Source organism: Symsagittifera roscoffensis, chromosome 4 (assembly GCF_963678635.1).
Source record: "Symsagittifera roscoffensis chromosome 4, txSymRosc1.1, whole genome shotgun sequence".
Lineage (NCBI taxonomy): Eukaryota > Metazoa > Xenacoelomorpha > Acoela > Convolutidae > Symsagittifera > Symsagittifera roscoffensis.
This window is the reverse complement of record NC_087065.1, coordinates 74,313,266-74,327,099: the sequence shown is the minus strand read 5'-3', so window position 1 is coordinate 74,327,099 and position 13,834 is coordinate 74,313,266. Positions and strand designations below refer to the sequence as shown.

The following is a 13,834-nucleotide window of genomic DNA, read 5'->3' as shown; positions in this document are numbered from 1 at the left end:
GTTGAATTGATTGTTCAAAGCTTTTTTTTCACAAAAAAAAATTTAAAAAAAATTCTAATCATAAAATTCCCATATATGGAAATTGTATGGTTAGCATTTTTTTTCATACAATTTGTTTTCCTTTTTTTAATGAAGAGATACCAATTTCGATACCACAACAACTATAAAATACCTTTAAAATTCGATTAAACTTATTTTGCAAAAATGTATGAAATTTGTATGACTAGCATTTTTCCATAGACTAAGTGTATGAAATTGTATGATTAGCATTTTCGGTCTATGGAGGTCAACCCGGGCAGTTGATGAATGGGGACAAGGATTCTTGTGATGAAAACTACGAGTGCTTGGGGGGATATTGTTGTCCTGATGGACATTGTTGTCCCAAGGAGGTATGTGGCGCCTCTTTTAACTCTGACGTCCCATCATCATTTTCATTCAATTTTGTTTTCTATACAGTTTATGCAATTCTAAGTCATTTGGCTTGCATACTCCGATAAAACTGTGAAAGAATGGCGGAGGGGGGGGGGGGGTCATTGCAAAAAAAACTACTCAAAATCTGTTGTAGGTACGGTAAAATTGGCATTATGGTGCAGTTGTTTGTCCAAAAAATTGATTGAGCTCTCGTAAACTTGCCATGTTGATTTTCACCCGGGTTGAGGCGTACACTTTGTTTTTTGATCGTCTCTGCCAAATTCGGGTACAATTAAGCCATCTCGACCAAATTCAAGTACGTTTTGACTTTCTCGACGAAAGTAAAAAGTGCTTACTTGGTTTGACCAAGCCAGATATTTTCGACCACCACAAAAAATGTGCTCGGATTTGTTCGACTTATTCCAGATATTTTCGACCGAGTCGGCCGAATATGTGATATTTTTTTATTTTTTAATTTCCACAAAATCGCTTAGTTTCTGAGCCAACTGAACTACCGTTTTTTTTTTCAAGAGCATCTATATTTTAGAAACTTTTTCAAGCTGGGATAATAAATATACGCAAAATTTAGTTTTCTGTGCAAGCATTTCTGGTCAATTGATTCGGCTCAGACAAGACTTTAAATTGAATCGAGGCTTACTTATTGGTTAAATTTTGATTTATACGGTGGATTGATATGCGCTTTCGATTGATGCGCTTTCGACTGATGCTCTTTCGGTAGACTGATATTACCGGTCGAGGTCCGCGATTGATTTTTAGACTTTTAAAATTACGCTGGTGTTGATTCTACTACCAAAAAGTCATAGTCTGGACAAGTTTTGATAGTCGCAGAAAAAATCTACAAGTATCCAATTTTGGGATAGTCTGAAAGTTAGTCACGACACAGTCTGAAAATTAGTTCCAAAAGCCTGAAAGAGTTGCGACAGTCTGAAAATTACTCGGCATAGTCTAGACGTAAAGTCGAAACAGTCTGAACATTAATCGTGGTCTTGGAAGTTGCGCATGCCAATCGGTTAAATTTTCTTCGGCCGCGCCGGTCGCGGTCAACTTTTTTTCAGTTGCCTTTGCCGCCGATAACTTTTTTTGGGTCATGGAGGTCTCATGCACAATTTTTTGGACTGGAAAGTCTACAAAAAGTCAAATTTTGACTCGGATGGTCTGAAAATACCCAATTTTGGTCGCGATAGTCTAAAAAAACAACATAATTTGGCAGTGGTAGCCTTATCATGAAACCACAAAAATAGGGCAGGAAATTAATCAAACGCTTTGGTTGGCAAGGGTTGATCCATAAACAGACTAGATTCCAGACACCAAATTTTCCAGACACCGGGCAATTGCGATATGGAAAACTCGTTCCCGTTTAGATATATCATTCGTCAGTGCTCGCGGCATGATACGACAACCGCATTCAAATAAGTTTGTTTATTTTTCGACTGTGCTCGGGGTATGTTTCGAGTTTTTAATCGACACAAATCTCTGTCTTGCGTAATTTTTTGCTTTCGAGCTGACATTGTGCTGAAACATAAAAATGAGCACCTTGGCCAGAAGAAGATACCGCTGCGTATATTTACTTACGAAACACTTAAAATCAGGAAAAGTAAACTACAAAAAAAAACGATTAAATGATTAGTTTATTTGTGGTATCAGATTCGATTTTTTTTAAATAAAAAAAATTAACTCGTCTTTTCAAGAAAGCGAAGTCCAACTAACATACAAAAATAATCACATGATCCCATTTTGGAAAATGATCCAGAGTGCCAGTTGGTTTCCTCGCCAATTGAAAGAAAACTGGCTACAGAAATCCAACTCCATCGATTATATTGATTGCTGGTTGAGCTTTTTTAATGCTTTTTTGTCAAGAGTGTAAAAAAAACTGAATCAGGCGTAACGTGGTAGTTGGTATTATTTTAGCTTAATTTCGCTTAAGTTTAATAAAGCAAGCTAAGGCAATTTTAATTTAAGTTACAGTTCTTTGTTAATCTAAGCTACACTTTCTTTGTTGACAGTTTCTTCATATTCAACTACTTTCTGAGCACTTCTAAGTGTTTATGCATGCTTTTTGGTAGTAACTTTATAGATAAGTTTTTTCACAAAACGATGTTTTCGGTTGAGGGTTGTCTCTCTCTCTCTCTCTCTCTCTCTCTCTCTCTCTCTCTCTGTGTGTGTGTGTGTGTGTGTGTGTGTGTGTTTACTAGATAGAGCCCTCGGTTTTATGTCCAGTTCTCATGGGCAAAGAGCTCTGAACCAAAAAAAATCCTCTACGCAACCAAAAATGGCTGCGAATGACATTAAGCGGACATCCACCCTCTGGAATACTGAGACACAGTAGCGTACCGAGGGGGGGGGGAGGAAGGCAGGGGGCATTTTTTGCTGAACAACCTCCAATTTTTCTTAAGGCGCTTCAGGCAATTTTCAAAAAAGTGCCTAAGAACACCTTTTTTGGCCTGTTTTTTGGAAAGTGCCTGCGGCGCACAAAATAGGTTTCTTAAACAATTTTGGGAGAGCTCGGAAAATCAAATTGGTCAACATAAAAATTGGTCGGCAAAATTTTCGAAATTTTCTGAAAAACCGCAAACCGCAAACCGCCCCCCGCAAAAACCGCAAAAATCACCCCCTGTCTAAATTAGATAATTATTTTTGATTTTTCGACATGACACAGACCAAGGTCGTTACTTTATCTGACTATTAAAATTGTGATGAAGTTTTTTCGGCCAACTTTAAAAAGCATCTTTCAAAAACGGTAAGTCTTTTTGGTTTCCGTCTATTTCACTTCATTACTACTGCACTACCTACAGTTTGCGCCAAGTTTGAGTTCGGTCCTCCTCCTTTATATTGGAGCGGAGGTAGCTCTGTAGTAGTTTCATGCTCGAAAAAGAGCACTCAGCAGTGCACACCTTCACTGGGTGGGTAGCACCACTGGCATTGTGGCTTTGTGACACACCCTGGGGTATCGATGTACAGGGGGAAGCGCCACATGTTTTTCCAAACATCGAACTCGCTGGAGAAGTCACCATCTGAAAGTACGCCTTCGTATAACTGGATCAGATCATCAAAATCGTCCTTCTTTGCGTCCTTCTCACTTATGCAACGGGGTAGCAGCTTGCACACTTGAATACATGAAGAAGCTGCGCCAACGAAGCGCTCCTTGAGATCCATCAGGACAAAGTCAAGAAACGGCAGGTAAACGTTCTGTCTGAAGCGATCATAAGCCGATGATGCAACAGGAGGTCTGCCTCTTCTGCCCTCTTTTTGAATAACGCCAAGCTTTGCTGCGTCAGAATGGACTTTTTCGTAGCGGCCATTGCCTTCACCATGGCTCCATTGTTGAAATAGGTGACGCAAGTTCCAAATGTGATCCATCGACTGAGGCAATTCTAGCGAAGGTCCCAGAAGAGCAATGCTGGTAGCTTAAGTCGCTCCCAGCAGATGCTTCAAAGACATCAGGGCAATCAAGAGCTCTGACCGCATCATGCTAGCAAGATAAGCACAGCATTAGGAAGCACAGCTGTCCCTAGGCCAATTGCTGATGTCTTCTAGTGTAGTTTCAAGGGAAGGCTTCAGCTGGATAAAATTCAGAGCAGCATCATGTCGTTTAACCCATCGAGTGTCAGACTTCTTTGGGATTGCAGTTGACCAGCTGAATCACTGCTGAGCCCCCTGCTTTTTTATTTATCTCTTCCAGGTCGTTAAAGCAGAAGCAGAAGCGGCAGTAGAGTCCCTCTTGGATCATGGAGTAGGTCAGGAACAGGTATCTTTCCAGGTGCTGAGGGCCAAGAGTTCGCTTTTTTTGTTTTCCATGTTTCGTCACAAGGTCGTATGGCCAGACTTGCAGTGGGGGTTTGTTGGGGTTGTCCAGCAGTGTAAACTTGAAGTCCCTGTCCATTTCCAGTGAGCTGAAGTTGTAGATGCCGACGTCAATGTAGGATGGAGAGTGTAGAGCTTGCTCCGAGAGCGGAGATATTGAACTAATTGATGAAAGGGATTCAACGTTTACGATGGCTAAAGGAGCCAATGGCTCTAAGAGCCTTAAAAGTCCAAGTATGGGCGTCTCAAGAGTGGATGGCCCAGAGTAATCAAGCTCAGGAGTGGTTGCAGTCGTTGAAGGTGGTGACTTCTTGGGCCCACTGGTGAAGAAAGCCTTGAGCGTCTTGAAGCCAGAAGCCTTGGGGGTCCTTGGGAGCTTTCCGCTTTTACATCTGGAAGGTTGAAGTTGACGTCCAGGGTACAGTCCAGAGTGCAGTGTGAAGTCCAGTGAAGAAGAGTTCAGAATGAGCCAGGTAGTTTGGAACGGGGTATGTAGAACGCATTTTCACCCCTTGAATTTTCGCACCTCAACATTTTCTTTGATATAAAAGCCAAAGACACCGGTGCCGAAGGCGCCCTTTGAAAAAAATTAAGTAAATTGTCCAAAGGGGGACCCTTCGGTGTTTGTTAGGGTCACATTCCTGAGGAAGGTAAGGCGTCCAACCCCCCCCCCCCCCCTAAATCCGCCCCTGTTCAAGACGAAACTAAAATTTGTTTGTGTTGGCGCAGTAATATTATCAATCACTTGCCCGATTCTATTGTTTGAATTTCTGTTTGTTAGGAGTTCGATCTATCAGGGTCATTTTTTTACAATAATTCCGAGTGCTGGACGAGGGGGGTGCGTTTTTGCTCCTCAGTATCATAATTATCATCCTTCTCTGCTGTTCTGTCTGCGTATTAACAGTTCTGATTGTCTACTGCAACACGATGGCCTCATCGGCCAAAACTGCTCCAGCTATTCGCCCAACTACTGCAGGATATAGGTAGAACCCTTTTTTAATTTTCCGATCGGGGGTTCTTGATAGTTTTCAAATTATTATCTTGATGGAGCCAAAAAATGGATGACACTACAATATATAGTCGGTATAACGAAATTTTTCTATCATAGCTCTGAATAGAATTCAAAATCAAAAAATGCTTTTGCTGTTTTTGACTCACTCTGATATTTTTAATGCGAAGTTGAGTCCGGGTCAGAACTATGAGATTTATATGAAATAAATAATCACGAGCAAACTAAACCTGCGCAAGGATACCAGGCCTACCGTATGATTTATTGTTTCGATCACGTCACTTTCAAACCAAAACGCGAACAATAATACCAAGCGACTCCGGGTATATTCTTTGCAAAAAAAATTTTGAAAAAATTTGAAAATAATATATGACAAAATAAAAACAGAGATGGCTTGGAACGAACTTTAATCGCCGCGTAAATAATAACCAGGTCCAGTTTCATTCGTGTTTTTTTTTTAATTTTGGCAAAATGAGAATGTGGCTGTGTAACAGACCAGTCATTAATTAGACAGAGTGCGAGTAATTGAGGCCTTTTTTAAACTTCAGTCGGTCAAGGTTATGGATACAGCACATCAGGAAGTGGGAACTATCCGTTCATGCCTGTACCTGTCCAATCACAGAATCAGCAACCCCAGCCCGATTATCCGGGTCAATCAGTTGATCGTGAGCAAGCAAACACAAACGGAGTTTCAGCTGCGCCAACAGCTTCGCTTCAAGTTAGTTCTTACGTTGCTATTTATGAATTTTCAAAAAACTTTTTTTTGGCTAGAAAATGAAATATAAAATTTTTTGCGCAAAAAAACGAAAGTTTTCATGCGTTTAGATGAGCTTTTAGAAATATTTGATCCAATACTCTTTGTTTTCAGGCGTTGATTTGCAGCTTGGCTGAAAATCAACCAACATTTTGTGAATAACCCTAATATTTAAACCGTACAGTCAATTCAATTTTAATAATCTGAAAATAAAGCCATCAGAAAAAATGACCAGTTTAATTTTCAGTGCTTTTTCTCTATACCAGACACTTGAAACTGCGGAAATGCATAGAATTGTTATCAAAAAAGGAAAAAAGAAATTTTGACAGCAAAATCATGTTTTCTACGTTCGAAAAAATGCTTTTTGATTACAGGAAAGCTCATTGATACACAGCAACGCAAATTCTGAAACAGAGAGCGAGCAACCTCCAAATCAGCCAAAAAATAACTACAATTTCCAAAATTCAGGAGTTTCTTCTTTCGGCTTCATGGGAGAACAACCAAATCAACACCATGCTTATCCACGCTCAGGTCTGTAAAGTTTCACTTTCCTGCAAGTGAATCAAAAGAATTTATGTGTAAAAATATCTTATTTTTTTATTACGTTTTTGCTGTGACAATTTTGATCATGCTGGCTTTGTATTTGAAAGTATCGATAAAAAAGCTCTTTTGAGCTCTTACAATTTTTTCTTCGTTTCAAAATTATAACCATCAACATAAAAGGTGTTACAGTTGTGCACACAGAAACTTTTAGGGGGTGATGTTTTCGTCTAACTTTTTTTCCGATGTTTTTTTGAGTTTGAACAATATGATATTCCCAGATCCCCGAAAATCCTATGAAAAGCTGAAAAATTCTGCGCCACTTGAGATTTTTTTAACGAAATGGTCAAAAATAGCTTTATGATCAGTTTTGGCCAAAATATATATTTTTTTGGCACACGCTCCTTTTAGTTTAAATATTTTATTTTTTGAGCTTAGAATACCTTCAATAAAAATTAAGGTATGTCAATCAAAAATGAATCTCGTAAATTCGTTTACCAAACGGGGGACCCTTTGGAAAAACTAGGCAGTCAGAATTGAAATAGTGGTCGCTACTGAGCTGTTCTGTGAGTTCCTTGTTCTTTAGTTGAAAATGGCATGCAATTTCTATTATTAGATTAGAATTCATGAACAAGGCTAACGGTAGGCCCTCAAACCTTAAATTTCTGTACTAGGAGGCACGGATGCACGAGACTCTTTTTCATCGCTCGATGTTATCAATTCCTAACGACATTCAATTATTGTTTTTTTGTGTTCAGCCGGTCAAGGTTTTGGATACAACTCTTCAGGTAATGACCAGACCGAAAGCCTTCAGCAACCCAAGCACCCTGGTCAATCAGTTGGTCTTGAGCCAGTGACCACTGCCGAATTTTCAACTGCGCCGTTGTCAACAACTCAAGTTAGCTTTTGAAAATTTTTGTTATGAAAAATTCTGAGTATGTCAATTATTATACTACAAACTAATTGATAATAACTTTTATAACCTTTGTCTACCTTGCGATTCAAGATTAGAATCACACCGGAGGTGGATCAATTGAGTGTAACATTTAATTAGCAAAAAATTACCATGCTCAACTCAAAAATACAAGCTCAATAACTTGATCCCGCGATCTAACCGTCCTTGCAAGTTGCAAGGGAAAAGTACGCGCAAGAGTCAAAAACTTTCTGTCCCAAAAACTCTCGGTATTTATATGTAAACTACTTCTTTGTAACAGGAAAACTCTTTGACGTACAACAATCCAAATACTGAAATACCGAGCGAACAAACAGAAAGCCAGCAGAAACAAAACTATAATTCCAAAATCCAGGAGAAGCTACTTTCGGCTTCATGGGAGAACAACCAAATCAAAACCATGCGTACCCACGCAATACGAACAGTTCAGGCCAGTAATTTTCAATTTGTGATACAACTGAAATCCCTATTTTTTGAATATTATCGGTTTGATCATTTTGACTTATCCTCTATATCAAATTATCCCTAACAGAGTTCTTTATGCTCTAAGGAAAACATATGGTTCACGTATTTAAGTAAAATTATGACTAACCTACAAGCTTTTCAGCGAACCCTTGTTTTCGTTATTTGTGAGCTCAGAAAGGAACATAGTTCACGGTGGACCTCGAATCTTAAAATGCTTGACTGGGGGGAGCGAGCGCAAATATACTAAAAATTATGCTATTGACATGCAACTAAACTTTTTTTTGGTGAAGGTTATGGATACAGTACCGCAGGTAATGACCGGACCGGAAATGATATGTTCATACCTGTTCCCGAATCATCGCCGAATCAGGAGCTCATGAACTCTGATCAATCAGCCGCTTTTGGGCAAGCGACCATTACCGAAGTTTCAATTGCGCCGTCATCAACAAATCAAGTTAGCTTTTGCATATTTTTGTTATGAAAAATTCTGAATATGTCAATTATTATACTACAAACTAATTGATAATAACTTTTATAACTTTTATAAAAGCTTCTGAAGATGTCAGTTATTATAAAGTAAAATAATTGATAATAATTGTTATAACATTTGTCTACCTTGCGATTCAAGATTAGAATCTCTCCCGAGGTGGATTAATTGAGTGTAACAATAATTTAGAAAAAAAATTACCATGCTCAACTCAAAAAGACAAATTCAATAACTTGGTCCCGCGGTCTAGCCGTCCTTGCAAGTTTCAAGGGAAAAGTACACGCAGGAGGTAAAACTTTTGTCCCAAAAAACTGTCGGTATTTATAGGCAAACTACTTCTTTGTAACAGGAAGACTCTTTGATGTACAACGACCCAAATACTGAAAAGCCGAGCGAACAAACAGAAAGCCAGCAGAAACAAAACTATAATTTCCAAAATTCAGGAGACGCTACTTTCGGCTTCATGGGAGGACAACCAAATCAACACCATGCGTACCCACGCAATACGAACAGTTCAGGCCAGTAATTTTCAATTTGTGATACAACTGAAATCCCTATTTTTTGAATTTTATCGGTTTGATCATTTTGACTTATCCTCTATATCGAATTATCCCTAACAGAACTCTTTATGCTCTAAGAAAAACATATGGTTCACGTTTTTAAGTAAAATTATGACTAACCTACAAGCTTTTCAGCGAACTCTTGTTTTTGTTTTTTTTTGAGCTAAGGAATGAACATAGCTCACGGTGGACCTCGAAATTTAAATAGCCTAAGGAAAGGGGCGCAAATATACCAAGTTTATGCTATTGACATGCAACTAAACTTTCTTTTGGTGAAGGTTATGGATACAGTACCGCAGGTAATGACCGGACGAGAAGTGATATGTTCATACCTGTTCCCGAATCATCGCAGACTCAGGAGTCCATGAACTCTGATCAATCAATCGCTTTTGGGCCAGCGACCATAACCGAAGTTTCAACTGCGCCATCATCAACAACCCAAGTTAGCCTTTGAAGATTTTCGGTATAAAAGCTTCTGAAGATGTCAATAATTTTACTGCAAACTAATTGATCATAATTGTTAGAACCTTTGACTACCTTGCGATTCAAGATTAGAATCACTCGCATTTTGGTTTATCTGAGTGTAAAATTTAATTGCCATGCTCAATTCAAAATGACACCCTCAAAAACGCAAGAGTGAAAAACTTTTTGTCCCAAAAAAAACTTTCGGATTGATAGGTAAACTAATTCTTTGTAACAGGAAAACTCTTTGACATACAACGACCCAAATACTGAAATGCCGAGCGAACAAAACAAAAACCAGCAGAAAAGAAACTATAATTTTCAAAATCCAGGATTCGCTACTTTTGGCTTCATGGTAGAAGGACCAAATCAACACCATGCGTACCCACGCGATGCGAACAGTTCAGGCCAGTAAATTTCAGTTTTTGATACAATTGAAATCCTTCAGTTTTCGAACAATATCAGTTTGATCATCCTGACTCATCCTGTATTTTATATTATCTCTAACAAAATTCTTTCAGCTCTAAGAAAAATGTTTCACGTTTTTAAGTAAAATTATGACTAATCAACAAGTTTTTCAGCAAACCCTTGTGTTTTTGTTATTTTTGAGCTATGAAATTAACATAGTTCAAGGTGGACCTCGAATCTTAAATTGCTTGACTGGGGAGGGGGGGCGCAAATATAACAAAAAATTTATGCTATTGATATGCACCTAATACTTTTTTTATTGGTGAAGGTTATGGATACAGCACCGCAGGTAATGACCGGACCGGAATTGATATGTTCATGTCTGTCCCCAAATCATTGCAGACTCAGGAGCCCATGAGCTCTGATCAGTCAGTCGGTTTAGGGCCAGCGACAATTTTCGAAGTTTCAGTTGCGCCAACAGCATCAACGCAGGTTAGTTTTTAAGGATGTTTTTTTACATAAAATTTTTCTGTCGTTAAAAATTGAAGCATATGTTTTTTATACAAGAATGCGTCCGCGAGTCTTCGCGTCTCTATGAATTTTTGAAATATCCTTGTGGTTTGCGTTTTTTCAACATGTCATTTTTCTAATTTAAATTTTGATTAATGAAAAGCAAAGCTAATTTCTCACAAAGCTCAAATCGAAAAGACAATTATTAAACACAAAGTTTCCCTTTTTGTTTAAAAACTTCATGTTGACCTAATTTCCGACAGGAAAATTCTTTGGCCATCCGCAGTGCAAACTCTGAGATGCCGAGCGAGCAGACTGAACATCAGCCAAAAAAGAACAACTTCCAAAATCCGGGAGTGGCTACTTATGGCTTCTTGAGGGAGGAGCCAAGAGGACTTGATACTTATGAAAATGAAAAATACACTTCAGGTCAGTACTTATTCACATTATCAATCATAGTTCAGTTAGAGAAAAATTAATCAATTTAGCCAAAAATGTATTACGAGAGACATAAAATCCTGATTAACGACAGACAATGAAGCAAAAAAATTCAACAATAAAAAAAATGCTCATCGAAACAATTTAAAATTTGTTTTAAAATGTCACTTTTAGATGCTTGTTTTTTTACTTTTTTAAAAATAATAAATACTGATTCAGGCTTAACGCCAGTAGAAGATGATCAAATTATCAATAATGATCAAACTCACGTGGAAACCGAACAGAACCAATTAGACGAACAACCAAAACAGCCTAAAACTGAAGAAGAGCATGACGAAATTGCAAATAATACCGGTCATTCAGCCGAAGAGATAAGTGAAAGAAAAACTGACACAGAACCAGAAACAGTCGAAGAACCCGAAGTAAAGAATGATGCTGAAAAACAAGCCGCTGTTGTTCAAGGTCAACAGCAAAACCCAAGTGATCCTGAGGACGGAATCACCGGCCCACTCTTATCCGAGCAATTGTTGGCCGAAGGAGATCCTAAAAACGAAAAAACCGACGAACCCAACGACGATTTTATTAGTGAGCGCTAAAGTGATAATAGTCAGAACTCGAATGACAAAACCACATATAAAGGCCAGTTTAAGTACAGTTATGCTTATTGTAAGACAAAAATGTGTGATAATAGTTCATAAACTACATGCTATCTTAAATAAAAAATAAATATTGAAGTATCTGTTATTGATTGCATGAACAAACTGTTTGAATTTTTCCAGGACATCCTTGAGAGATAAAAAAGAAGGCTTTCTAAAGCATGTACGCAAAAATAAAAAAAAAACCTAAAACAACGCCAAGGGCTAATTGTTGAAAAATACCACCGAAGCAGATACATTTTTCGAAGAAAAAGACGGAATAATTGTGCTCGACGGAATAAATGTGGTTTTTTTACAAACAAATTTTGACTTTTTAACGAGAAATTTTGACAGAATTTTTTAGCCGAAAAGGAAAGTTGTCTTTCATAAGACTTATTACGCAAACCCATAATTTGAGATGATAAAGACCCTGTTTCCTCAAATCTTGAGTCAACAAATTTAATGGTCTTGCATGTACAATGTTTTGAAAACGACCTGAAATTAGATCTCCAACACAAACAAAAAGATGAAAATATCAATTTGATGAAAAAATAGTGAACATTTCCTAGGATGCTAACTTACTAAACTTGAAATTTTTAGTGGCAACAGAAAGTGCAATAGAAAAAACATACTTTGGAGCGTTTTTGAAAAAGATTTTCCAGATGTTGCAGCGCAAATATAAACGCAAAGGTGCGAGAGTATAAATGCATATAAAATTGAACCAAAATGTAAATGCATATAGGGAAAGTAGCCAAGCGTATACAGGGTGCGTCCCGGCGGGTTCGGCGCCGGTTCGAATCCCGACTAGGTCATTTCCTTTCTAGAACTCGAATATGCACCGAACTTGATGGGATGCTCCGTAACCAGGTTCAATCCCCCCAAAACCTCTTTTTAACCGTCTTTTCCCTCTAATTTGGTTCAGCCTTGATTAAGGCTGACCTTCAAAAGAGCATTTTGTCTCAAGGACAAATACTGGCCATTTTTGCAGCTTGCTTTGAGTTATGCAGTTTTTGTGGCCGATGTTACCGATAACAATAAAAAAGCTTGTTAAAAATATCGTTATTTTCCCGATAAAATACTCGTTATTATTCAAGTGTTTGGAAAACAGATTTTATCACGAAGGGTGGAGATTGAGCGCACATTTTGGCGCCCCACAATGGACCTTTTCTTTGTGAACAAGGAATCCCCGTCCACTACTGCACTCCGATTAGCAGGCAAATCATCACACAGGGCAATACAGGCAGACAACAGTAGATGCCTCCAATATCGAGAACAAAGCAGCAGCTAAACTTAGACCTAAACACAAAATCTTCAGTTTGGGATCTTCATTCCGACGATCAGTCCGACGAATTCAATCAGTCTTAACGCATAAGATTTATAAAAAATGAAGGACACGGGCGAGACTATTATAGGAAAAAGACAAAAATTCGAGAATGCAAGTCAACGAGAGATATTCTGAACCGTGATCAAGGTTAGCTGCAATTCAGAAAGCCTGTTTGCGACTGCACGTCTCTCCTGTGTCGCCAATCTTCAGAAACTAACTCTGTTTGACGAGCAGCAATTTATTGAGGTGAACGACAGCAGTTCTGAGTGTTGATCAGAGGGTTTCAAAAAAGGAAACACGTCAGAAAACCTGTGCCGGACAGCATGATTGTGTTCAACCCCGATTACTGCAAAAAACAGAACTGTGGTCAACAACAGATTTTCTGCTCGCGGGGGGAACAGTGAGGCCACCAGTTTTCGTACAGACGTCTTGTTAGCGACCGAAACTCTGCAGGATCCGGTGACCGCCCAATCTCCAAAACTGTAAGACTATTCTAATTTTTACAAACTTGCAATAAAATTACGTACGATGTGTTAATGTCTTATTGTGTATCCCAACTCAAAGCAAGCTACAAGTGTTAATTTTCGCGATACCACAAATTTTTGGGTAATTGTGAACGGATTGAAAATCCAGAAAAAACGGAACATAGACAAGAGGTACTGGACTAGTTTTTTGGATTGGTTTACGACTCGAACCTGCTGACCAAAATTTTCCGAAAAATGTTGGGAAAAAAAAGTAAAAAATTTCCAAAAAAAAACGTCAAAACGTCCCCTTAATTCTGCGAAACTGTGCTGTAACATGACTCCAACCTTATGGTAAGTGGTCTGGTAGCGAAATATCAGGCAAATTAAGTTGAGTTTTTTCATCCTCAGGTTTTTTCCGCTTGTGTTTGCCTGATCCCCCACCCACAACTGAAAGCCAGTGCGCTTCAAGTAAATATAGGCCGTTTCAGCCCGTCCGATAATTGACTTCGTTGCGCGACACTAATGTTAAGTGGTCAGGTTCGGTGATATTAAGTGAGTTAAGTTGAATTCTTTCATCCTCAGGTTTACTCCAT

General features: G+C 38.5%; 2 protein-coding genes across 3 annotated transcripts in view; one reads left to right on the top strand and one right to left on the bottom strand.

Moving 5' to 3' along the window:
* LOC134844053 (UBX domain-containing protein 6-like) overlaps positions 1–13,834 on the bottom strand; it is a 397,957-nt gene that overhangs the window by 341,935 nt on the left and 42,188 nt on the right. The gene's annotated exons all lie outside the window — the stretch shown is intronic.
* On the top strand, positions 5,841–9,877 carry LOC134845017 (uncharacterized). Its single transcript, XM_063861848.1, has 8 exons — positions 5,841–5,960; positions 6,371–6,527; positions 7,295–7,434; positions 7,751–7,922; positions 8,244–8,407; positions 8,790–8,958; positions 9,279–9,442; positions 9,701–9,877. Exons 1-8 carry the CDS (start codon positions 5,841–5,843, stop codon positions 9,875–9,877), a joined length of 1,263 nt encoding a protein of 420 aa, XP_063717918.1.